The sequence below is a fragment of the Capsella rubella genome, unplaced genomic scaffold (assembly GCF_000375325.1).
Source record: "Capsella rubella cultivar Monte Gargano unplaced genomic scaffold, Caprub1_0 scaffold_2, whole genome shotgun sequence".
Taxonomy (NCBI): Eukaryota; Viridiplantae; Streptophyta; class Magnoliopsida; order Brassicales; family Brassicaceae; genus Capsella; species Capsella rubella.
In genome coordinates this window covers 16,635-41,353 of record NW_006238922.1, presented here as the reverse complement: position 1 = coordinate 41,353, position 24,719 = coordinate 16,635, and the positions used below count along the sequence as shown (strand labels likewise).

At 36.2% G+C, this 24,719-nt stretch overlaps 6 protein-coding genes across 7 annotated transcripts; 3 read left to right on the top strand and 3 right to left on the bottom strand.

Annotated features, from left to right (window-relative positions):
- Positions 1-84: 84 nt before the first annotated feature.
- On the bottom strand, positions 85-2,968 carry LOC17896169 (molybdate-anion transporter). The gene is made up of 7 exons (XM_006302173.2): positions 2,731-2,968; positions 2,392-2,536; positions 1,864-2,303; positions 1,511-1,776; positions 1,201-1,416; positions 676-784; positions 85-378 (listed from the first exon to the last, which is right to left on the bottom strand). Exons 1-7 carry the CDS (start codon positions 2,879-2,881, stop codon positions 317-319), a joined length of 1,389 nt encoding a protein of 462 aa, XP_006302235.1. The 5' UTR covers positions 2,882-2,968; the 3' UTR covers positions 85-316.
- Positions 2,969-6,207: 3,239 nt separating this feature from the next.
- Positions 6,208-8,094, top strand: LOC17896242 (methionine gamma-lyase). The gene is made up of 3 exons (XM_006302204.2): positions 6,208-6,649; positions 6,841-7,242; positions 7,369-8,094. The coding sequence occupies exons 1-3, from the start codon at positions 6,277-6,279 to the stop codon at positions 7,917-7,919; spliced, it is 1,326 nt and encodes a 441-aa protein (XP_006302266.1). The 5' UTR covers positions 6,208-6,276; the 3' UTR covers positions 7,920-8,094.
- A 216-nt stretch (positions 8,095-8,310) lies between these two features.
- Positions 8,311-11,024, bottom strand: LOC17895994 (probable lysophospholipase BODYGUARD 1). Its single transcript, XM_006301782.2, has 4 exons — positions 10,422-11,024; positions 9,345-9,676; positions 9,019-9,218; positions 8,311-8,747 (listed from the first exon to the last, which is right to left on the bottom strand). The coding sequence occupies exons 1-4, from the start codon at positions 10,981-10,983 to the stop codon at positions 8,402-8,404; spliced, it is 1,440 nt and encodes a 479-aa protein (XP_006301844.2). The 5' UTR covers positions 10,984-11,024; the 3' UTR covers positions 8,311-8,401.
- Positions 11,025-14,317: 3,293 nt separating this feature from the next.
- LOC17895338 (beta-carotene isomerase D27, chloroplastic) lies at positions 14,318-15,806 on the top strand. Of its 2 annotated transcripts, none has more exons than XM_023788287.1 (5): positions 14,318-14,852; positions 14,928-14,989; positions 15,081-15,187; positions 15,271-15,370; positions 15,448-15,806. In XM_023788287.1, the coding sequence occupies exons 1-5, from the start codon at positions 14,412-14,414 to the stop codon at positions 15,482-15,484; spliced, it is 747 nt and encodes a 248-aa protein (XP_023644055.1). In that variant the 5' UTR covers positions 14,318-14,411; the 3' UTR covers positions 15,485-15,806. The 2 variants fall into 2 exon arrangements, with proteins under 2 accessions (XP_023644055.1, XP_006302733.1); XM_006302671.2 differs by having other exon boundaries at positions 14,319-14,852; positions 15,271-15,366.
- Positions 15,807-16,624: 818 nt separating this feature from the next.
- LOC17894249 (protein BRANCHLESS TRICHOME) lies at positions 16,625-17,837 on the top strand. Its single transcript, XM_006301680.2, has 3 exons — positions 16,625-16,692; positions 16,768-16,835; positions 16,938-17,837. Exons 2-3 carry the CDS (start codon positions 16,812-16,814, stop codon positions 17,745-17,747), a joined length of 834 nt encoding a protein of 277 aa, XP_006301742.2. The 5' UTR covers positions 16,625-16,692; positions 16,768-16,811; the 3' UTR covers positions 17,748-17,837.
- Positions 17,838-18,940: 1,103 nt separating this feature from the next.
- LOC17895097 lies at positions 18,941-22,102 on the bottom strand. The gene is made up of 3 exons (XM_023788256.1): positions 22,015-22,102; positions 21,810-21,917; positions 18,941-19,709 (listed from the first exon to the last, which is right to left on the bottom strand). Exon 3 carries the CDS (start codon positions 19,680-19,682, stop codon positions 19,125-19,127), a length of 558 nt encoding a protein of 185 aa, XP_023644024.1. The 5' UTR covers positions 19,683-19,709; positions 21,810-21,917; positions 22,015-22,102; the 3' UTR covers positions 18,941-19,124.
- Positions 22,103-24,719: the final 2,617 nt, after the last annotated feature.

The following is a 24,719-nucleotide window of genomic DNA, read 5'->3' as shown; positions in this document are numbered from 1 at the left end:
CTCACTTATGCAGAGACTAGGCACACACACCATTTCTGCATTTCTATGGTTTAGGGCCACCCAATATCCAAGGCACAAAATAAATAATTGAAAGATTCATGAAGAATAATGGCCAAAGCCCAAATATGCCGACGTACACAGGTCTTAGAGTGTTTGCTACATCTGGTGAATGCACAAAATCCAAATATAACTAAACCAGTGGAAAGACTTTATAACTTAAGGTGCGTAATTAAGAGAAGTTGAAAAATCATCAAAAGAGAAACCAAACGGCGTTTCCTCTTTTTTTATGTCAACGGAGATTTTTATATTTTGGTTATTATGGGTTTAGAGGATCAGCTTCTGAGGTCATCTCCTTTGCTGCCGACCACTCTTGTGATCCTGCAATGGTAATAAGAGATACACTAGGATCACCGGTCCTCAAGAATCATCAAATCAAAGGCACTGTTTGATATGAACATAAAACGGTTCCAATGTTTGATGGCAAGCGTTATAAATGAATCTACAAGCATGCAAAATATCATATGCAATGTTCATCAGTTGGAAATTCATGCTTGAATAGCATAGCTTTTGCTATATATTTCTCATGAATAGGATAATCCCAATCCACTGATTCCGTTCTACGACCCAATTAAGCTTGTGTCATAGAATCAAAGAGTTTCATGTCGGACGACTTACTTGATCTGTGGATCTCGGCTACATTCATCAACCTCCTCTGCAATATAGAGGCCACAAAAAGGAATACAGAGCACATTCCAAACATAACAGTCATTGGAAACGCGTCGACCTTTAGCACACAAAGATCAGAAAAGCTCGTTAGGTCCATGGCAATACATCTTTTGTTTACATCCAAACAAACAATCCAGATGAGAGATATTGAATAAATAACTTGTAAATTATACACTAAGTATCTAAGGGATAGCCTTGGATAATACTCCTTAGATAAGGAAGACCCGATATGATGGATAATGAATGAATAAGTTTTAGATTGCACACTAAGGATCTAAGAGCAAAGCCAAGGTAACTTGTTCTAAATAATTATGAACGAAATGAAACCTAGATACGCTCAGTAGGCCAAGCCAAATATTTACCCAAAGCTAGAGGTGTGTAAAAATTGTGTTCGGAACACAATGTTCCTTATTAGGAGTGATAATAAAACCACTGTCCCGAAGATGTCGTAATTAAAAGATATGGAAAACTCACATTGTACAATACAAGGCAGACAAAGATGTTGAGTGGGATGCGGAAAAAATTCATGATGGTGCTTCTGGCTTCCTCTGGAATGTATTGCGATCTCATCTTCATTATAGATGGCCAGAAGATCCCTACACACGCTTCAAATGTGCAGAAACCCATTAACTGAATGCATCCAGAGAAGGATATGCTTCCACCTTTTACACCGGAGGGCGCCACCAAGAACTGCTCCAATTTGCGATTTGAGAAGTTATTATATTGGTAATACTCCTTGAATATGGAAAGTAAATAGAGAGAGATATCAAGACAGAGAGCGTACGCTTGTTACAACAGGAAGCATTAGAGCTGCAGAAGATATCACAAATACGATCTGCATATAGCTCTCTACTTTTGGAGACGAATGTGCCAACAAACGAGAGGCAATGGAGCTACCAAGCATGGAAGCCAGCATGAATGTTGCAAATATGAAACCATGTGGAATGTCCTCTTCATTAGGGCTCAAAGCAGGAGTCCAGAGAAACACAAAGGTGTACATGGACCCTTCAAACAGAGACTGTATGGCACCAAGCAATGCGATCTTTTCATCTGATTCAATAATTGAAGTGGTTAGCGGAATAAAGCTAGAAGCAAACCCATATTAAGTCAAAAAGCAGGCAAGATAAGAGATGGCACCAGAAGCAATTGCAGATGCGGCGTTCTTGAACTGGGTAAGAAGATCTTTGTTTTCTGATGGATCTCCATAGTTTTCGGACCATGATGAAATAATAACAGCCATACCAATAGCAAGGAAGCAAGCAGCAGCATCGAAAGGAGCAACAGGACCGAGGGCAAGAGAATCCACAAGGAAATTGCCGAAGAGTCCAGCAATGATGGCGACTAATCCATTACCAAGGAAAATAGCCTTTGAGAAAGTGACAGATAGCCACTGCTGCTCGAAACCTCTCTTGTTGTGCTCAGCAACCAGCCAGGATTCAAAGGCAGAAAAGAGGAGGGAAGTAGCAATACCACCAAGAACACGGCCGACCATCAAAACTTTGTACTGGGGAGAATGTTTGGTGATACAACTGAGAATGTAGGTAATGCAGTAGGTAATAGAAGCTCTCTTGCGACCCCTAGAGAATGTAACAGAGAAAAGAAACAGGCATTAAAGATGGAACATGAGAGAGCAATATCTAGAAGAAAATGGAAAAGATGGCTTACTGTTTGTCGGCAAGAGATCCAACAATGGTGCCAAACAACATGGAAGATCCAAAACCAGCGATAAAGAGCTGACCGATCTCCCCCTTGCCGAAGCCGTAAGTGCTGTAGAGATAGTACACATAGGGACCCTGCAACCAATCCCCAGCTAAAGGGAGAGCAAAATAGTTGTTGGATTAAGGATCTAATTCCACAGACAATCATCATCGATGGGAGCAACATTCATTCATTCAGGTCAAATCGATCTAGTTCCACCGACACTAAGCTAGACAAAATAACAAAATCGATCGCGCAGGACAATGGATCGAGAGATCATCGAGAGAGATGTACTCAGAGACTCACCCATCATGAGAGAGTAGACGAGGAGATAGTTGTTCTTGAAGGAGTTGAAGGCGGAGGAGGTGTTAATGCGGTCTTTGTTGGATTTGCTGAGCTCCAAGCCGGCGACGATCGCAGCGAGGCCACCGAACACCACGAAGTAGAAGATCTCCATTGATTGTTTCTTCGCCGATACGATCAGATCTCGCACTCAAAGGTGAAGATGGGATTTGTGATTTGAGATTTGTAGAGAGTGTGTGTGATATTTTTCTTTTAAATGAAAAATGTAAGTGTGTGTATGCGCCTCTGCTCTCTCTAAATTTTTTTTTTTTAATAACTCCTACTCTTTAACTCTTTACAACGATATTATTATACACTTAAACCTTACTTGAAGTTAATAAGTAATTAATCATAAGTTTTTATTTCTGAAAGATCATAAATATTAATCAATGAATCCTGTATTAATATACATAAATATTTCCTTACTGTATAACTTTAGAAAAATCTTTCAAATGATGTTCTATCAAGAAAATTAAATGAATCCACTTGCAAAAAATAATTTGCATAAACTTACCCTTATGACTAAATAATCTCTGTTATATAATACATGTTTACAAAATTAAAATTTAGCATATTGGACTATCTACAATGCTCATAACGAAGTTGAAGACGATAACAACAAGCTATACATTTGGAAATTGTAACACATAAATAATCGATTACCGTATGTACATTTTCTTGGCTCATTTAAAAAGGAACAAAAATCCACTATATGTAGCTCTCTTTCACAAACAAAGATATCATCAATCATCATCAGTGGATGCTTTTATTGACGGGTAAATCTTAACGCATTCGTCAAAAATCACTTCGCACATGTGGTTGGACGATGCAACCCAACTGTGTATTATCTTACTTATGCATTCAACTATCATTTTCTTCAACACGACGTATATTTTTTCACTAGAGGCTAGAGCTATCGCAACGACAACGAGCATGAGGTGTGAGGTTCATTATTTAATAAATGACATCAGAAATAGTAAAAACATATATGTACGATGAAAATCTTTCATTGAATCTTTCACAAATATAAATAACTTAAAAAGTATGAAATTAGGTTTTTCCAAAAGAGGGTGAAAATGAGTTCTCCTTTAAGAGACTTTGAAAAAATTAATTTGATTAGGTTTAAGAGACTTTAATTAGGGTTTTTTTATGTTTGGGTTGACTAACTATATTTAGGGTATAGTTTTAAAAGTTGGATTTAGTGTTTAGGATTTAGAAATTAGTTTTGAATGTTAAAAATATTAGTTTTAGTTTTTTTCCAGTCAAAATATAAGTATATAGATGAATTAATGTAATCATGTTACAATTGTTGTGATAACAAAATTGGGGTATTAAAACAGTCAGAGTAAAAAGACAAAAAAAAATTACAACTATATTGTGCTAAAAAGTGGAAAGCACCGTTACAATTTCTCCTAGTAAAAATAAACATAACATACTGAAAATTTGACTATTAGTTTTAGTTTTGTAATACTTTTGGAAAAAATATGTATATTTTAATAGCTAGTGTTTTTGGATAATAAAACTTGTAATAGTATTTTTGGAAAACATACGTATTTTCATGGTATTGAAGAGAATTCCCCTTGATATAAATAGTTAAAATATTATTATGATAGAATATTAGAGAAAGTATACTGATGTATTATAAAGAAAAATATATATGTATTAGTATAGTATAAAATATCTCGGATATTATTAGATCATCTTATATTCGACACGTGTTTTATTAAATTTTTCATATTTTATCATATTTTAATAGATCATATGTTATTATTTTATTTTACTTTTTATGGATCCTAAATAAAATGATAGATCTAACAAATTCCATTATCATGAATTTAAATTATATATTAATATTAATTAAATTACAATAATATCAAACTAATATTATCTTTCATCATGGTTTAGTATGTTATTTACGAGTTGTTGCATTTAAAATTTATTTCTTATGAGTCTGTGCTATGTAATTTTATGTTTAATTTTAAAAGAATATAACCTATTAATAGTATTTTCAATTTTATTATTAGTATTGTTACTCTTATAGATTATATATAAAAAATATAATTAATTTGAATGTTTCTAATGGATCTGTCGCCAATACACATGCTTAAATCATTTAAAAATGATCTCATAATCTTATCTTATAAAAAGATATTTTAAAAAATTCAAACTAGTAGTGGGAAAGTAAGAAAAAAAAGAGTAGAAATGAGGATGGAGGAATGCAATGCTTATCTAAATATCACGAGTTTGAATATTCTGAAGTCACTCAACACATGTTTCCATTTCTCCCCCTTTCTGTAATCTGTATCTAGACACACCTTCATTAGATTAGCTTGTGTTTTTTAAAGTATTTATTAACTTGTGTGTGTGCTGCATTGGCATTAGCCAACTCTCTTTTCTTTTTTACCAACCAAAAAAGTCATTTTATACAGTTTTTATTATTAAACACTCAAATTCTTTGTCAATTAAATTAACTATCTAGTGCTATAAAATATTCTCTATATATCATTTTTAATGATGTTAAAGATTTTTTATCTATAATTTTTTTAAAAAAACATATCACTTTTAGTTAAGTTTAGTTAATCTACCTTTTTTACATGAGAATATTATTAAGTAAAACAGCTTCGGTATTAAAAACAAAACAAAAAAACAAAAAAAAAACAAAAAAAACAAAAAAACGAAGAAATTAACAACAGATTAAAAACATAACAGTATAAAAAGTTAGAAAAATAAAATAAAATAAAAAGAAAAAAAAAAAAAAAAAAAAAAAAAAAAGAAGAAGAAAAATCCTAAAACATCACTTAAAAAATGATACACACGAAGTAAATACTGTAAATTGGAAAGTTAATCCTGAAAGAGTTAATCATCAAAAGGTTACTGACTAATAATTTCCAATTCTGGCCATGTTCAATAGATTAAGATGCCTTGTCACTTGGTTTATCGCGAGGAAGATAAGGATAGCAAACGTGATTCGATAAAGATCGTAACAATTCATACGTACTTCTAATTAAACAATAATAAACCAAATAATTAAATAAAATGACACAATACAGAAAATAAACAATACATATACGTGGGTTGATAATCCTAAAAACAACGACGACAAGAGATGTATCGTTGCTCTCATGCTTTGGCAAATGATGGATAAGACTAGCTCCAATGGTTAGATACCAAGTACCTAGCCAAAGGATAGGAGTTTTATTTTGACAACCAGAGAAAAAGGTTATAACTCAAAAGCGTTACGTTCCAAATAGCTAGACAGGGAACACGTGAACGACCCCCACTTTTTTGAATAAATAGTACAATATAATTCAAAGCCTCTACTATACATACTCAGTCAAATGTGTGAAAAAAACAACAACAAAATGTGTAAGTAACGTCTTAATTTTATTGATTTGATAGGATAAAATTTAATTTTTTCTCTATAAATTGAAGCCTCTCCTCTTTACATTTTCGTTAACACCTAGATTCTTGTTTCTAAACAAAAACTCTTTTCTCTAGTACTTAACGACTATGGCCCATTTCCTCGAGACAACACACCCCCTCGTATTCTCCGGAAAGAAACGAAACGATCGTGATGACGACGACGGAGACACCATGGTTGCAAAGAAATCAGCACTGGCCGTGAGTGAGGTCGACCCTGCGGCGGCCTTGGCCAGCATCCGACATGAATTTGGGGAGCACGGGGGAGTGAACATGTCCATCGAAGCCTCTGCCACCTTCACCGTCATGGAACCGGATACCATGAGGCGGATGTTCGCCGGAGAACTGGGACCGGACAACGACTTCTTCGTATACAGCCGACACTTCAACCCCACCGTGCTCAACCTCAGCCGCCAGATGGCTGCTCTCGAAGGCACCCAAGCCGCCTACTGTACCTCAAGCGGTAACTTTATATATATACATCCATAATAGTTTTAAATAAAATAAAGAATAAAATCTAGACAGACCCCATGGAATCGTAGTTGAGTGTTTGATACGGAATCTTTGGATGGACTTTCAAGTTTTCATTAGTTTTTTTTAAGTGCATGTTCTCTTCGAAGTAATTAATGGTATAATTACTGGGATGGACTTCAGGTATGTCGGCGATATCTTCAGTGATACTGCAACTGTGCAGCAGCGGGGGACACGTGGTGGCATCGAGCACTCTCTACGGAGGAACACACGCTCTGCTAACTCATTTCCTGCCACGGACCAGCAACATAACCACCTCCTTCGTCGACATAACGGACCATGGCGCTGTGGCAGACGCGATCGTTGAGGGTAGGACACAGGTTCTCTACTTTGAGTCGGTGGCAAACCCGACGCTGACTATGGCTGACATACCTGAGCTGAGCCGTATGGCACACGAGAAGGGTGTGACGGTGGTGGTGGACAACACCTTCGCCCCCATGGTGCTCTCTCCAGCCAAGCTTGGAGCTGATGTGGTGGTTCACAGTATCTCCAAGTTCATCAGTGGCGGGGCCGACATCATCGCAGGTAACGTTATTAAGATTTGTCGCGACGTTATGTAATGTTTTGTAGTAAAGTAGTTCCTCTTTCACGTGAAGGAGCAAATAACCGTACACGTGTCCTTTCCTTTGCCGTGGCATAATAAAAAAACAGGGGCCGTGTGTGGGAGCGAGAAGCTGGTGAAAGGGATGATGGATCTGCGTGGCGGATCTCTGATGCTTCTGGGTCCTACCATGAACGCCAAGGTGGCTTTCGAGCTCTCGGAGCGGATCCCTCACTTGGGCCTACGCATGAAGGAGCATAGCCGCAGAGCCCATGTGTATGCTGAGAGAATGAGGGAGTTGGGGATGAAAGTCATATATCCAGGGCTCGAGGCCCACCCGCAGCACAAGCTAGCCAAAGGGATGGTGAACAGAGACTACGGATACGGAGGACTGCTTTCCTTAGACATGGGGACCGAGGAGAAAGCCAACAAGCTCATGACATACCTCCAGAACGCCACTCAGTTCGGCTTCATGGCCGTCAGTTTGGGTTACTACGAGACCCTCATGTCCTGCTCCGGAAGCAGCACCAGCAGCGAGCTTGACCCCTCTCAGAAGGCTGCTGCGGGCATCTCTCCTGGCCTTGTACGAATGTCGGTGGGCTATGTGGGCACATTGGAGCAGAAGTGGTCACAATTCGAGAAAGCATTCCTTAGAATGTAAATGTCTTATTATATAATGGTTTTTTTCTCTCCCCATCCCAAAAGAAAAAATACCAAAACAATTCATCATTTAGCTTTATATGATACCGTGGTCAATGTTCCCGCCTCTCATTTGTTGTGTATCACAATGTTTTATGCTTCGGACATTTATTTAGTTATTAAAACATATTTGTGTTTTTGCTTAGAAAATTTACCTCTGTATTGTATACACTCATAACATATTTAGTGGACGCACATAACACTGCAACCCACTTAATTTTTGGCCTTCAAAACTGTCTACTCTGTTTTGTTTCTCTCTTTGAAATTCAAAAGCGTGCACAAAAGAAACCTGTGTTTTTTTTTGGCTTCAAAACTGGCTTCATAGGAGTCACCGAAAAATGCAAATGTAAATGGGTATAAAATGATGATTTGAATAATAGTGGTCGGGGTTTGGCGGCTTTATACGTTATCTTATATATATATATATACTCAAATGAAGAAGGGTTAATTTATTGAATGAGATTGAGGAGTAGTGGATCTGCGCCAAATAAGCTCAAGCTCACGAGCGAACTCCTTCTGCCTCCCAACAACAATGGTGATGTGGTCTTTGTCGGGGACGACGTGGATCCTGGCACGTGGCACTTTCCTCTTGACGCCGTAGCTGCACTCCACGGGGATCAGCTCGTCCCTACCACCGTGGAAGACGGTGACGTCACAGTCCACGTTGTCACGGATATGGTCCAGATAAGCCTCTACTTTGCTCCCTGACCCGAAGATGATGTTGTGTAGTGTGTGCCACGACGCGTTATGTGTGTGACACAAGAACCCTTCTATCAAGTACGTTCGCATCCTGCGTGCATATATCATCCCAGTTAATCCCTATTTTTCATTGCATCTACTACTTTTCAAATATATATAAATTATAATAGCAGTGAAAGCGAATTAGTTATGCGCATTGAATATATGCATGTACACAAAATATGCGTACCTAGCTATATACCATTATATCACATTATGTCACATAAATTTCCTCACATCACAATCTCAGGAGGAGGAAGAAATTCAAAGGTGTCTGGCTACATTTTGTTGAACTCAAGTAGATAGATTAATAAATAATTTACCTGTTTCTGGTGAGTAGCCTGGTGAGAAATTCCAACAAGTGGTGGTTCTTGCAAAGCACTAGACTGACGGTGCGGCTAATGTGCTCGTACCAGCTGGCCACTGAGGCTCCAAAGGCCATCGGAGGCCACACTTCCTTGGGTGCTACTTTTCTCATCACATATTGCGTCCCTTGCACTCCCTTTGGTACCGAATAATATGGCTGCATATATATATGCATGCAATACTCCCCATTAGTTCACATATATATATGTATCAATCAATTACCATACTAACCAGGAAGCATTGACTGATGGTCAGCCAACTAAAAGGAGTGTATATGACTCACAGGAGCCAATAGAGTGAGCGACTTGATGGCTCCTGGGTGTTTAACCGCGAGCGCAAGAGCCAAAATGCAGCCTAGGGAATGAGCCACTACGTGAAATGTCTTGAGTCTGAACTGAGAGATCACCGATCGCTCTATCATCTCTAAATGCTCTTTCAGTGTATACAATGAATCGTTCGGCTTTGGACTTTTCCCGTAACCCAACAGATCCACAGCGAGGAACCTGTAACTCGATTTGGCTGATTCTGAGAAGTTTGGGAACAGAGTCTCCGTCCAAAACGTTGATGATGATAAGAACCCATGTATGAACACTACGTTCTCTTGTGCCTTGTTGTCTGCACATTCACAGTTTAACATTTTTACCTAATTATGGCTTTATTAACCTAACAAAAATATGTATTATGTTTGGAAACTTTGCATATTACGGGGAATCAAATCACGCACAAACAATGTTATGTAATTTTGGTGTGGGCGGCGTATACAAACTACTCGAGAAATTCATCACTCATTGTCTGAGTGTGTCCACTCCACCACACTAGGTCTGCATTATCCATATATAACACTAGATGAGAAACATCCCATGCTTTTCTTTTTTCGTCTATCTCATGGACCGCTAACTTTCATCTTTGAGTAAGGCAATTTCCTAAAAGTAATGTTTAATCATAGTTAAATGAGACCGTCCATTTAAAGTGAATACAACAATATCGTTTCTTATTTTAGTAATAGAGAATTTATTTGATTAATTGTACTAATGCAAAGCCCCACTAGAACCCATACCGCCAATGATTCATTATGATGCTCTAATTTGAGTTCGTAAGCAACCTGTCTTTTGTAACCAAGAATAATGACCAAATTTTTTTTTTTTTTTTTCTTTCCTGAAATTTTCTTATTGCACTCTTAGATGACAATGCATGCTGCACGAGACACTAGACCAGTGAGAGAGGAGTCACAAGGGAAAAGGTGTTCGTACATATCTAACAGGCCAACGAATTTAACAGGGGAATGAGCTTGATCACAGAATCTAGGTTATATAAAAAATTAAAAATGTAAAATGTACAGAGGATATATATATGTACGTACCTTTGGGCTGTTGGACATTGACGAAGAGAGAATGGTTGGAAGAGGAAAGCCAAGAAGTGCAGAAAGTGCAATGGCAATCAGACCATCTTGGTGTTCTTTGCAACTTCTCGACCACCGTGGAGTTCACAGTGAGTAATGTCTTTTTAGCTGATGGTAATCTCTTCTTGGACTCATCATAACATTCCACAGCATCTTTCTTGAAGCACTTCACAAGCTTAGTGAGCTTGGTGTGGAGTGAAGGGCGTGAGTAGAGTGAGTCAGAGATCTCATCCAGATGGATCTTTGTCCTTGTAAGTGAGACCACCTTTGAATAATCTCCTGATCTTTCCGACACTATCATCTTTCCGCCTCTGGTTCCTCCAACCGCGGTGGGTTTGGCCTCAGGCGGCGGACAGCAGTAGCAGGGTTTCCACTCCGACTCGAAGAAGAAGTCAAGCGTCTTGTAGGTAAAGCAAAGCAAGAAATCTAAAATGTCGAGGATGAAAAAGACGATGAAGCCCACGGTGCGGTTGAGCCACCGTGAGAATCCCATGCTGTGGAGTTTGAGTCTTGTGGAAGGCATGTATGTATGTATGGGGTGGTGGAGATGTTGCAAAGACTAAGTGCGTGAGAGGGAGAGAGAAAGTATTACTAGTATAATAATTAAGTTAATGAAGAGAGAGGAGGAAAGGAGAACAGATGGCAGATACATGAATTTATTGATCGCATTTAACATACATTGTTGGCTAAAATGATGTAAAATTGGGTGGCCGTTGAATCTATGCAGCCCCTACTCAACACTCAGACCACGCATATCCAGCACATACCTTAATACTAGTATCTTTTTAATTTCAAAAACACCAATACTTAGGAACATGTGATGTCGATTGGTCCGGTCATGATCCAGAACGCTACTATTGTAGCTACTTACACACAAAGTCAATCAAGTCGCCATGCATGTTCTCCTTGCGTTTTATGTATACATATTGATGCATGTTCTCGCTGCATAGGGTTATAGTAATCACGTTGTTTTTTTGCTCGATATTTGATTTAGAAAACATGTAATCCAGGCTTTCATGTACATTTACAACTTGTACAAAATTTTGCTGAAAAAGTGAAAATAATATGTATTTAAGCAGACATGAAAATTTATGTTTAAAATAATAGAAATCCTAGATCATGTATAAGGTGTATTGACTATCTAGGGTTTCTATTACTTTAAACATAAAAGTTCATGTCTGCTTAACATATTATTTTCGGGAAAAATGCCATAAAAATCCTGTAGAGTACGATTTCGTTGATTTAAATCCCGAACTCTCCAACTGTTGATTTAAATCACAAACTTTATGTTGACTCTCTCTTTAATATGAAACTTTAGTTGACTTTGCCAATTTAGGCACATCTTTAAAACGCCAAACGGAGCAATTAAACAAGGTTAGATGTCGTTAACGAAATCCGTCAAATATGAAATGAAACCGTTTTTAACATAACCCAAACACTTAATCGATTCAACTTTCTGTTAAGTGTTTTGGGGAAAAAGTTGAATCGATTAAGTGTTTGGGTTATGTTAAAAACAGTTTCATTTTGTATTTGACGGATTTCGTTAATGACATTCAAACCCGTTTAATTGCTCCGTTTGGCGATTTAACGATGTGCCTAAATTGGCAAAGTCAATTAAAGTTTCATATTAAAGAGAGAGTAAACAAAAAGTTTGTGATTTAAATCAACAGTTGGAAAGTTCGGGATTTAAACCAACGAAATCGTACTCTCCAGGATTTTTATGGCATTTTTCCCTATTATTTTCACCTTTCTAGTGAGGCTTTGAGGGCTTTGGCCGGTTGACGACTTTTTGGGTCTAAAACTAAAAGGAGGGCAACTAAATCTACATGATTCTGATATGCTATGAAACTGAAACTAATACATCAAATAATTGAAGTAATGGCAAGGAGATGTAAACTGTAAATGTTGATAAGGAAATAAGAAGATTGGACAAGTGATATGATGGCATGTGGCCACTCAGCTCATAGCCATCACTCTGAATGCCCAACAGCTAGCCCATCTACACAGCTTAGCTGACCTGTTTTTAGATAATTCTATAAAATGTTATACACCTTTTGGAAAAAAACAATTAAAGAGTTAGACTATATAGTATTGATAATAATTCATGATGCGAAGGACGTGTGCGTAGTCTCAAGAAAGCTAATCGCATGTCCTTAATTACCCAATATAATGTTACACCGCTCCCTATGAAGTAGAAAATTCGAGTGCGTGCATAATTAAGGAACGTGAGACCATGAGCTATATATATGTTTAAGAGGTTGTCAAAAGTCTTGCGTTAGACAATTTAAAAGCAGCCTCAAAGTCAAAGCCTTCTTACCAAATCAAATACTTAGGCAGACGAGTGGCTTGATTATAACTAGATCCCGATATAGTACAGATTCCACAAGTTAATGACGGAGACAGATATGTAGTCCCTCATGTCAAGCCTTGTACACTATTTTCTCAATACTCGCATGTGCTTTATCAAAAAAAAAAAAAAACGTCATTAGCATGTGTAAACAAACTAGTCTAACATGTGTAAACAAACGTCATTCCCAATAAGTCTCTTGAACACTTAAACAATGCATCGATGCATGAAAGGTTGACTAATAGCCAAGTGACTTCTGATGTCGTTCATAAGCTTAAGGGTACGTAGTAATTTGAGTGAAAGCAATTAGCCAAGACTCAAGAGGGGAATATAGTGTAAAAGTAGCTCAAAATTCAACCACTAAACAAGGGGGGCGGGGAGTTATGTTTTGGTAGAGCAGAAAAAGAAGTTGAATGGTAGGGAAAGAGAATTAGTTACAACTGTAAGTTACAAAGCAATAACACGATTGTAATGCAGTGGTCAGCGACGACTGACGTACGACTTTATAAGTGCACTCCATTCCAACATGACATGTAGCGTTAGAACTGGGTTTTGGACTGACAAAATTGAGTAACTCTCAATAACAATTAATATTAAAATAACTTACGTGATGGAAAAAAGTCAAAAAGACTAAGAAGCCTTAAATGCGAAGTAGATGGAGTTTGGTAGGGGGGTGTCTTTAATTTGATTTATTCATTTACTACATATTTTGAAAACTTGCAAAAGTGCTCCTCTCTTCTCTTATGGTAGGATTGATTATTATTTATCCCTAGCTAGCTACTAGTACTACTGGCTAATTTAACCCAATCTACTTGGCCATAATCTATATATATATATAATGGCACTCGGTTTCAATCACACGACACACACATCTTAATTCTTCTTAACTCTTAAGGTATTAAATACCACATTAACTGATTTTAATTATCAATAAAGTACATTAATATATATATAGTAACTGCTGCTAAAGTTGCACAATGTTCTTGAAAACTTGACCAGAAGCCAAACCGGATAAATATTTAGCTCGCCATTTAGTCCGATGAGACACATCATGTTCACAAATTTTGTAAATTTAAGACTCATGAATACATCTTTTACACAGACTTAATAATAAAATATAAAATAAACATTTAGGCAAAGTTGAATTAAACATAAAAATACTAACTTACATCCCAAATGCCAAATACAATTTATTATTGCCTACTGAATAATTATGCTTTATTTTCTAAAAATACGTATGTAAAAAGATCAGATGAATATTTGAAAACAATATTTACAATAGCTGTAAGAAAACTTTTAATAAACATAAATATTATTTGCAATACCGCCGAATCAAGTAACATAGTAACATACTGAATCTATCTTGTGTGAAGATAGGCCTCACTGCAATGGGCCATTGTATGTGGGCCTATAGAGTCCATATCTATATTAAAAAGAATAAACTAAGAGTGAGACTAATTAAATATTCCTTGAATAAGAGGCAAACAAAGTGGACACTTGTGTGTATGTGGTAACGTTTATGTGGCCATTAAGGCAGTAAAAGCAGAGTATGATGGTGGTGGTAGGGAGGAAGAGCAGAGAGGGCGAGAGATATCATCTTATCCATGGCGTCTTTTGCTAGTCTGCAAGCAGTTAATCTCACACTTAGGCGACGTGGCACTCGATGCGGGATTGCCGAGCCGAGTGGAGAGCCAGCTCCGGTAGGGCAGAAGACTAGATACGACGATGGGTTGGCCGCCAGAGTGTTCATGGGTCTGTTCGCGAGGAAGATGGACAAGTTCGGGTCGAAGAAGAAGAATAAGGAGACCAAGGAGAAGGGGTTCTGGGAATATGATTACGAGAGTTTCGTTGAGGTGTCAAAGAGAGTGATGCAGGGACGGTCCAGGTTACAGCAGCAAGAGGCCGTGAGGGAGGTTCTTCTCTCTATGCTGCCTCCTGGTGCTCCTCAACAGTTCAGAAAATTGTTCCCACCAACCAAATGGGCAGCGGAGTTCAATGCGGCTCTTACGGTGCCTTTCTTTCACTGGTTGGTTGGTCCATCTCAGGTATATCCCTCTCCTCCAATCTCAGTTGAATAGAATTGTTACTGCACTTACTTGACTCCTTTCTTCTGATGGCAGGTCATAGAAGTGGAAGTGAATGGGGTGAAACAGAGAAGTGGAGTTCGTATAAAGAAATGCAGGTCATTAATTAATTAAAAAGTGAGATGTGTACTAGGTCGTCTTTTTTTTTCAAATTTTGACAGACTTGCTCCCCCCTACTCTTGTTTGAAGGTATCTGGAGAACAGTGGTTGTGTAGGAATGTGTGTGAATATGTGCAAGATTCCAACCCAAGATTTCTTCACCAATGAGTTTGGCCTCCCACTCACCATGAACCCAAGTACATTATCTTATATCTCCTTTTGACCAATCTTTCCCTCACTCTCCATATATATATTTTCATTAGCCATTTTGGTTGTATAGATTTTGAAGACATGAGCTGCGAGATGATATACGGGCAAGCGCCTCCGGCCTTTGAGGATGATCCAGCCACCAAACAACCTTGTCTAGCAGACATTTGTAGGTGTTACAAGGCTCTCATTGCATACATGTAGAATGTATCAAACATAAAATGATTCTTGGTGCTGATGTTTCCTGCAGGTTCTATGTCCAGTCCAAGCTCCCCAATCTGCCCTAAACTAGAGGCATGAGTGGATTGGATCAGCAGCCACTTCTTTTATGGGTAGTGCAATTTCCAAGAGATATACATACTTATCCAAACACATGCATATAAAAGTCTACAGTGAAGAGTTGTGAAGACGACTTAGTATTCTGTTTTTTCTATTCTGGTTGGGTGTGTAAGTATACGATTGATAGATTACTCATCTTCTCTTGTGTTTTATGTTTCAACTTCAAGTTGGTTATAGCTTGGATCACAAGTGTTACTTGCAGTTTGTATGTAATGTATAACACCAAAAACTGAGATTAGCTTAGCTTTAAAGCAACCCTGCATTTGATCAGTTCTGCTGGTTTTATGACCATCTTGCCAACATATGGATTATCTAATACTTTTATTGGGAAATTGAGGGTCATTTATGTCGATTGAAGATCCTCTGGAGAAAGAGGATAATCTTGGTTAAAGAAGTTTGGTGTGTTGATCACACATGTCCTTCTGTCTATAGACTGTGAAATCAGCGGGATCACCACCGAAGAGAATTGCCTGAGTGCAATTATACAAAAAAAGAACAGTTTAAAGAGCTCTAATCTCTGTGTATTACTATTGACAAGAGTTGTCAGCGCATGATGGCTCTATCTTACCCATCATGAAGTTATATCCTGATGGTAAAAAGAGCGCCGGTGAAGACTGCGTTGTTTGAAGTTTGAGCATAACCGAGGAAGAGAGAACGGTCCAGTATGAAGTGGCTGAGGTTGATTCTGGTGTCTGCTTTGGTGGTATATATGAATGAATTATAAACAGTAGTACTGGACCCTCAGAAGCAATTAGCTTTAATGATATTTCTTGTTGGATACTTACTTTCATATATGTAGATGGAGTACACCACTTACTTTTGTTTGACTCGCACATAATAAAAAAAATCTGTTTCTGGTTTCGTTTCCTGCAACTCCAAGTAACTAGGTTGGAAGTGTTGGTTTAAGGGAATATACAAAGTAAATAAATGATTAGATAGAAAAAAAGTCCTTCCATATTTGATAGGGAGACTATAGTATATAGTTAGGAGAGGTACTTGGAACAGATGAGGCAGGCATAAATGTTTTGAATGGGCCACTTAATTGACACCCCCCAACAAAGTGTACAAAAACCACAGAAATTGAGAGAGGCGATTCATTGAAAGCACAGGGAAGTGGTTGGCCAAGATATTTCCCAACAAACAGTCGTGAAGAGAGGTTAGTTTCATGTTTTAACTGCGCATTTGTTAGTTTCATTTGTTCTGCTACTTTTCTCACTCTCTCTAACGATAGCAGCAAGCCTTTTGAGGTCCAGAGACAGAGACCTGGAGAGGAGAATGATTGAAGCTGATGACAAACATGTGATGACTCACTCTTTCAGCTTTACAACACACTTCCATCTTCTAAAGGGATAAATAATAAATTTGTTTTCTTTTTATTTGTTTGTTTATAATAATAAACAGCTGAAGCTAGAAAAGGAGAAGGCTATGAAGATGCAGAGCTGCAGTCCTGAGACGATGATGGCCAGAATCCCCTCTCCAGATGATGACATGGACTCAGTCTGCAAGACCTGGAAGCGTTATGATAATCCTTACTACTGCTCTTCACAATCTCAACAGAACCAACACCAACGCAAGGCATTTATATGGGATCTGAATTTCATAAAGGTCTTCATGGAATCTGAACTAGGCAAAGCTCGGGCCGAGATCAAGGAACTGAAGGCAGAGCTGGACTACGAGAGAAAAGCTCGAAGACGGGCAGAGTTGACAAACAAGAGGCTGGCTAAAGATGTGGAGGAGGAGAGAATGGGTAGAGAAGCGGAGGAGTTGCAAAACAAGCAGCTCTTAAAAGAGATATCGTTTGACAAGTCAGAGATGGTTCGGATGAAACGAGATCTTGAAGAAGAGAGACAGATGCACAGGTTGGCGGAGGTTTTGAGAGAAGAGAGGGTTCAGATGAAGCTGGCGGATGCAAGGCTTTTCTTGGAGGAGAAGCTAACTGAGTTAGAGGAAGCTAATAGACAAGGAGAGAGGGAGATGAAGCCTAAGATACTGAAGAGGGCGTGTAGCTCACCCGCGAGGAGGAGGTGGGAGAATCCTCACATTATGAGGAGAGGTATCAATCCGTTCCCAAGAGTGATTAGAGCTATACGATCAAAGAGTGAGAAATGGGGTTCGAAGCTGGAGTGCCAAAAGGTTCAGCTCAAAATTCTGCTCAGACAAAAGACCACCCCTAGATGTACTCCTCTTCTCTCCTCTCCTCTCCCTGATTGATACTGTAAGCTTCTTCTTTCTTTCTTTTTTTCTTTCTCTTTTGATCTCGCTTAATCTCAATATTTCACATCCAAGGACTAAACATGCGCTAGCTAGCTAATAAGCTTTTCTTAATTTGTTTTTCCCTTAGATAATATTTTCTTATATTTCCATTTCTGACTCGAAGTGGACTTAATTTGCATGAAATTTTGAAGGGATTTGGTTTCACATTGAAAATACGAGGTTGAACTTTGTTATTTTGAAATCTACATGTTTGTGTTTCACAACTACAAACGTTCGATCTTAAAAATCCTTTAAAAAAAATACAAACGTTCATTAAAGTCAGTGTAATCGTGTGGTGTTTGAATATTTGATGGCTAATCTCTTCACATGATATTTGGTATACACATATCATAAATATTGATGTCTGTCAAAGATGGACTGGAGCAATATGATGACCACAATATCCGAATTTGTTATGTTGAGTCCTTTCCTACAAGATCAAAACAATTTTTTTTTTACCAACTGAAAATTATATTAATAAAGGAGAGTTACACAACCATGGGGCGAGAGTTTTTTGCTGCTATAAGAGCAGTTTTAGATAGAGCGTCTGCCTCAAGATTGCTCAAACGAGGAACAAAACAATTTAAAGAGTTTTCTTTACCTTAAGCTTACTTCTTTTGCTGGTGTAACTCTTAACGCTAAGAGACAACCTTGAAATTCAAAAGATAATCTAATTTGCCTGAGTTCAAGGGTGAGAACTGAGAAAGACTTAGTAGAATTTGAGAAATTAGGAGATACACCTACTAAATCAAATTGAGATATACAAATACTTAAGACATTTTTTTAAATAGGAGAAAGACTATCTCGACACAATAGCTAGTACGTAAATATATGTTTGTATATATCATAATAGTTTTATATCCTTATCTTATAAATACCTTGCCTATGAGGCTTGATTAATCAATAATATCGACAAACTCTAAACCATTGTGTCTAGTTTGATATTTCCTTTTTAAAATTCTCAAATTCATACAAATTGTCTTTCTCGTTATTATATTACCTGAAATTCATGCTCTTTTTGTTAGACCACTGGCACATATTATTTCAACTTGTCAATTAGAATGTAATTGTTTTCGAGTATCTTAGTTAACTTGGAACAATTATTTTCTCACTGTGTATTTAATTTAATAAATGGAGTCTTTAATTTGGAGTAAAAAAGAAGAAGCTACGTACATAGTTACTAAATGACGCAATCGACTGGAGCAAGCTTCCTTAGATATATCGTTTACCACACATGTAAATACTGTATAGTGAATTAATTAAAATCTAGGTATGTACCACCGACAAGACATTCTCAGACGAACCGCTTGTGATGCTCGACGCCGTTTTTACTTTTCACCCTTGGCCACGGCTAGCTCTCACGCTCTCTATTAGCTCATTTGTTCTACCATCTTCAGACAGGATCTGTAACAGCTCTTCAGTGTTTATGACCAGCCTCACTTTCCATATTCCACCTTTGCTGCTCGTACGCCTCCGCCTCGTCGGCCTCTTCTCCTTCTGTCGGGTCCTTGTGTAGTTGTTTCTTGAAAAGACGTCCGTGTATGATCTCTTCAACACCCTGTGGTTATAATCTAGAGACATTCTGTAAGGAGTCATCGCTGAGAAGGACTCGCTGTTGGATCTCACGTGGCAGCTGCCCGCAAAAGTCTTCAACTCGTCGGAGACAATATTCGGAAAAAGATAGTAGGACTGACCGGGGACAAGGAGGTGGTGGTTAGGCAGAGGTTCCCAGAGGAGGTCAAGGGACGAGAAAAGAGCATGGTCTGAGAATTCGTGGGAGACGGAGCCCGCGGTGACGGGGGAGTAGAACTCAAGAACTCCACCGTCTGATTTTATGACTTTGATCAATAAGTCTTCCTCGTCGCCTAACCCTCCGAATAAACAGTTCCCCATGCTTGGCTTGTGTTCTCCTATTCTTGCCTAATCATAAAGGTCGGTGACGGTGAGATAGCAATTAGCAAGAGCTTCCCCTATATAAGCTAGTGAACTCAAAAAGTCGCGTGCATCATCAAAGGAAAATACGGTGGAATCTTCTTTGCTTTTCACTATTTTTAATTCAGCCTCCAGTTCTTTTTAAAACTTTGTTTTTCTTTCTGTTGTGGAGACATGCTATATATTTGTGTTAATTTCTTTTGTAGTTTTGTTCTTTGGTGATGAACATTTACTAAAGTTAACTTCAAGTGACAACAAAACCAAATTTATCATACATAAAAATCATGGAAGAAGCAGAGATCCATTGTCAGTGGAACATTTTGAGTTGTGATACCCAAAAAGAAAAGGTGTTGGGCTGTCGAGACTCGAGACTCATATTATATTCGGATCAAAAAAGAAGAGAGATTAAGTGTAAAAGAAAGAGGAGGTTTAGTCAATGGGTCCATTTCAATCCCTTTGAATTCTTTAGTAAAGCCATCGGTGTCTTTTTCCTTTAATAAAAAAACGCATCCCTCTCTCAACTTACGTTTGAAGTCTAACAATTTTGGCGCCAGAAGCTATTTTTCTTTGTTTAACGTTAAAATTCCATATGTTGTTATGTTACGAATAAAAAGTATACGTGTTTTGCATATTTTACTAGATGATTAACATGGATATTAATTACCACTACAAGTAATATAAACTTAATGCTCAAATATACACAAAAGATTCCTATAAAGCTCAAAATATTTTTGACTAGCAGTTGACCCGCGCTGCGCGCGGGAGGTTTATATATATTTTTTCAATTTTTTATTCATATTGTGATATTTTATTTATTTTTAATTGATTTTCAAAACATATTATAGTTATTTTCTCTTGAATTATTATCTTTCAATATTTAAATTTAGATTAAAATCATTTTCTTTTCCATCATGTTATAAACTAATATTTCACTTTCAATTTTATTTTTCCCCTTTAAGATTTTATATGTACAATTACATAAATGTTGTTTTTATTCTACCATAAATTGAAAATTTACTTACATTCTTAAAATTGAATTATATTATTACCACTAACTAATATAAAATGAAAGTATTTCTTATTTAACATTTCATTTATTTACATAATTTATTTTTATTTATATAGATTTTCTATTAATTAAATAAGTAACATAAATATGCACTAAATGTATGTTTTAAATTTATTTTAATGTTGAAAAAATGTGGTTTATGTGGATGCTAACTTTATATATATAGATTCGCTTACCAATTGATCAAATATATTTGATCCTAACTTGTATTAATTTCCAAATGTTTAGATTTTCACTAGGTAATGGCCCTGCAACATGCGGGTTATTGTATTTAATCTATTGTGTATTGATGTATATATTTTAGTTTAGTATGTGGATAATTGTTAGACATATGTAACCGGAAAATAATAGTCTTACAATTTTGGATGTGCTTCACAATTATGTACTACAAAAATTAATATAAATAAATAATATAGATGTTAAAGTTGTCCAATAAAAAAAACTTTACTCTTATTTATATATATACTAGTATTACGACCCGTGCATACGCACGGTTATATACATTGTAGTTCTAATTTCGAAGAGATGAAAGATATTATTGAAGTTTCAAAAAGATTACATATTCTTGGAACAAATAAAATCAAAATTTGATTTTAATTAACAAAGATATTTAGTTTAAGAAACACATATTAATTATTTTTCTAGAAAAAAAAATCTGGTTTTCAGTAACAAACAAAAATGAACCAAATTATTCAAAAATCACAAACGGTAAAAGAATATACGAATTGGTTCATTTTTGTTTTTTTCATTATAATTTGGTTCAGTAACAAACAAACAAAAATCATAATCATAATGAAGTTTAAAATTAATGCATTTAACATCAAAACAAAAATTGTACCAGTAACACATTTTGACTAAAAAAGTTTAAACCTTAGGTTTATTTTTGATTCTATTTCTCTAACGTATAATAATCACATTATTTAGTCATTATTTAATGTATGATAAAGTATTTTTACTTAGTCAAAAGAAAATAAATATTACCGAAACAGGGGAAACCAATTAGTAGAAGATTACAATACTTGTTGTATTTAGAGGAACTTTTGGGATGTGGTCTTTCGATGATATGCCCAGCTACTGCCGAAACTGTTATCGTCCACAAGTGGTGGCATTGGGTCACTATGCAACAACTTGAACGTATATTTCATAGAAAAAAATCAGAGGATAGCCAATTAGAGCATCTTATGAGGTAAATTTTTGAAACTTTGAAAGGTTTAGAAAGCTTACCCAAGATTTTAAATAACTTCGAGGGAAGGTTTTCCAATCCAACAACATCACCTACACATGTAAACCGGAATTTAAAAAAATTGGTTACCAAGTTGTGCATCTATCTTTAATATACAAATGCGATAAACTTTAAAAACTTATAAGAAAGTTGTTGCTAACCTTAATTTTCGTTTAAGGACTACAGTTCTAACATTTTCGTGTAGAAAATTTTCCAGAGCACGTGGCTCATGTTTTGTCTGCTTATCCTTCCTAAAATAATGGCATGGCTGACCTGTACACAGAGAAGAAAAAATTGTTAGTCACACGACTCACGATTCACCAAAGGTGTAATAATTTTTTAAAGAATATTGAGTAATCAATATGAACATAAACATACTCTGATAGTACTCTCACCTTTTCTCCGAGCAATTGAAACAAAGAAATTATGATCGGATGCTTTTTTGACCGAGAAGAAATTTGTGTAAATTATTACATACTAGCAGAGGTTTATAATTTTGTTTTGTTGATTTTTTATTTATATTGTGATAATTTTTTTTTAATTGATTTTAAAAAAATATTTTAATTATTTTCTCTTTAATTATTATCTTTCAATATTCAAATTTGGATTAAAAACACTTGATTCAATTTATGAAATATCATTTTTTTTCTTTTTGATCATGTTATAAACTAATATTTCACTTTCATTTTTTTCCTCTTTATAATTTTATATATACAATTACATAAATGTTGTTTTAGTCTACCATAAATTTAAATTTTACTTCCATTCTAAAACTCAGTAACATATTTAAAATATTAAATTATGATCAATTTAAAATGAAAGTTGAATTATATTATTACCACTAATAAAAAAATTAAAGTATTGTTTTTCTTATATTAACATTTCATTTTTTTTTACATAATTTATTTTTATTTATATAAACTTTCTATTAATTAAATAAGTAACATAAATATGCACTAAATGAATGTTTTAAATTTATTTTAATATTTAAACAAAAATGTGGCTTAAAGGGATGCTTAGGTGGCATCATGAGAAGAGAGAAAAAGCTAACTTTATATATATAGATGATTGAAAAAAATCTAAGAGCAAAGGAAGGGCGAGCAAAAGAATCTAGAATTACAACAATCCATCGTCATTGGCTCTCATTTATATTAATAGAGAGAGAGAGACTAAACGGTTTTAAAAAATTGAAATCGTGATGAGAAAATTTAGGGCTTTCAGGATTTAGTTATTTTTCTCCTACAAAAATAATTCTAAAACTACCCACGTTTTCATTTCGAAAAAAAAACAGAAATAGGAATATGCAAAGAAATTTATAATATTTAATTAAAATAAAAAATCTGATGTGGCTTAATATTATTGGATAGGTGACTTGTGCTTTATAAGATAAAAGATATTATTGGCGGACCTAGTGAAGGAAAAGGGGGGTCAAGTGACCCAGGTAAAATCGGTCAAATATTTTTTTTTGCATAGAAATGTATGAAATTCCAACAGCACAAATGGTAAGTCCCTTGGAATTGACACCCCTTTCCAGAGTTCGAGTCACTAAAACCAACATTATTGGAGGTATATTAGAGGGTTTTTGTAAAGAAAAATCTTATATAAGATACTTGAAAAACCGGAGTATCTTAGCCCTAATATGACAATATTAGTCATTTTTATTATTTTTTTGACCCTCCTAAAGTTTATATCCGGGTCCACCACTGTTAATATATATGTGTATGTATATATTTATTGAACAAAAACAACAAAAACGACCCATTCGCAAAAAGAAAAAAAAACATCCCTTTCGCGTAAAATTCCTAAATTAAGAATTCTACGAGAAATCAATGCCGTAGAAATATTATTTGAAAAGTCTGAACGTACAAAATGATCCACTTGTGTAAGTTGGAGACATTTTGCTCCATTATGATGGCCTTGTGGGCAGTCCATTTGTAAGTTGCGGTCTGTTCTCTATTATGAAGTCTTCTGGGAGAAATGTCTACTCTTTTTTAGGTGACAAATAGTAAAAGCCAAATAACCGGTGAAGTATAGGAGCATACTTAACAAGTGTAAATAATACAAACACATGCATACTAGTTTTTTTTTTTTTTTTTTTTTCATTCATGCATACTAGTTGATACAAGCTAGAAGTTTTTTTTTTTTTTGGTCAAACAAAAACTTTCATTCATCTAAAACCTCAAAAGAGGGAAGTTCAAACAGCTTGAATCAAAGAAAATACAATGAAAATAAAGATAAAGGTTCCATGAGTTTTCCAAAAGGATGATCAACTTTGAGAAGCTTACAATCTTTGAAAAATCATTTGGGACCATAGCGGATTCGACCTTGAAGACGTGCTTCGCGAAATCCTCGACCAAAAAATGGTCATAGACGGCTCTTGCAACAAATGCATCCGAGCTTTTGAAAGAGTGTTCCACGGAGGAGACACAAATTGGGTTTCTCGCCAGCATGAGAAGGTTTAGGAGCAATGGATCAAAGGCCATCAAACTCATAGAAACATAACTCAAGACTCTAGATGAAGCTATAACCGGGACACTTACAAGATTGATGCAAAACCGTAACAGAGCAGGTGGGTCCTCCCTCACATGAAGCACGTAGCCATGGAGGTTAAGGAATTCCACACAAAGCGTGTAGCCGGTTTGACAGTGAAAAATGAGAACAGATCCGAGCTTCAATCCTTGAGGCGATGGGTGGGAATTGGGATTTA

Bases quoted from the DNA above. Each gene is read 5' to 3' on its own strand.
- LOC17895097 (XM_023788256.1), bottom strand. From the start codon at position 19,682: ATGGGGAACTGTTTATTCGGAGGGTTAGGCGACGAGGAAGACTTATTG.
- LOC17896242 (XM_006302204.2), top strand. From the start codon at position 6,277: ATGGCCCATTTCCTCGAGACAACACACCCCCTCGTATTCTCCGGAAAG. The intron at 6,650-6,840 runs GTAACTTTATAT...GATGGACTTCAG, and splicing joins CGCCTACTGTACCTCAAGCG to GTATGTCGGCGATATCTTCA. The intron at 7,243-7,368 runs GTAACGTTATTA...ATAAAAAAACAG, and splicing joins CGGGGCCGACATCATCGCAG to GGGCCGTGTGTGGGAGCGAG.
- LOC17895338 (XM_006302671.2), top strand. From the start codon at position 14,412: ATGGCGTCTTTTGCTAGTCTGCAAGCAGTTAATCTCACACTTAGGCGA. The intron at 15,188-15,270 runs GTACATTATCTT...TTGGTTGTATAG, and splicing joins CCCACTCACCATGAACCCAA to ATTTTGAAGACATGAGCTGC. The intron at 15,367-15,447 runs GTAGGTGTTACA...TGTTTCCTGCAG, and splicing joins ACCTTGTCTAGCAGACATTT to GTTCTATGTCCAGTCCAAGC.
- LOC17896169 (XM_006302173.2), bottom strand. From the start codon at position 2,881: ATGGAGATCTTCTACTTCGTGGTGTTCGGTGGCCTCGCTGCGATCGTC. The intron at 2,537-2,730 runs GTGAGTCTCTGA...CTCTCCCTTTAG, and splicing joins CGTCTACTCTCTCATGATGG to CTGGGGATTGGTTGCAGGGT. The intron at 1,777-1,863 runs GTGCCATCTCTT...TTATTGAATCAG, and splicing joins CGCATCTGCAATTGCTTCTG to ATGAAAAGATCGCATTGCTT.
- LOC17895994 (XM_006301782.2), bottom strand. From the start codon at position 10,983: ATGCCTTCCACAAGACTCAAACTCCACAGCATGGGATTCTCACGGTGG. The intron at 9,677-10,421 runs GTACGTACATAT...GTGAATGTGCAG, and splicing joins CAATGTCCAACAGCCCAAAG to ACAACAAGGCACAAGAGAAC. The intron at 8,748-9,018 runs GTAAATTATTTA...ATATGCACGCAG, and splicing joins AGGCTACTCACCAGAAACAG to GATGCGAACGTACTTGATAG.
- LOC17894249 (XM_006301680.2), top strand. From the start codon at position 16,812: ATGATTGAAGCTGATGACAAACAT. The intron at 16,836-16,937 runs GTGATGACTCAC...AATAATAAACAG, and splicing joins TTGAAGCTGATGACAAACAT to CTGAAGCTAGAAAAGGAGAA.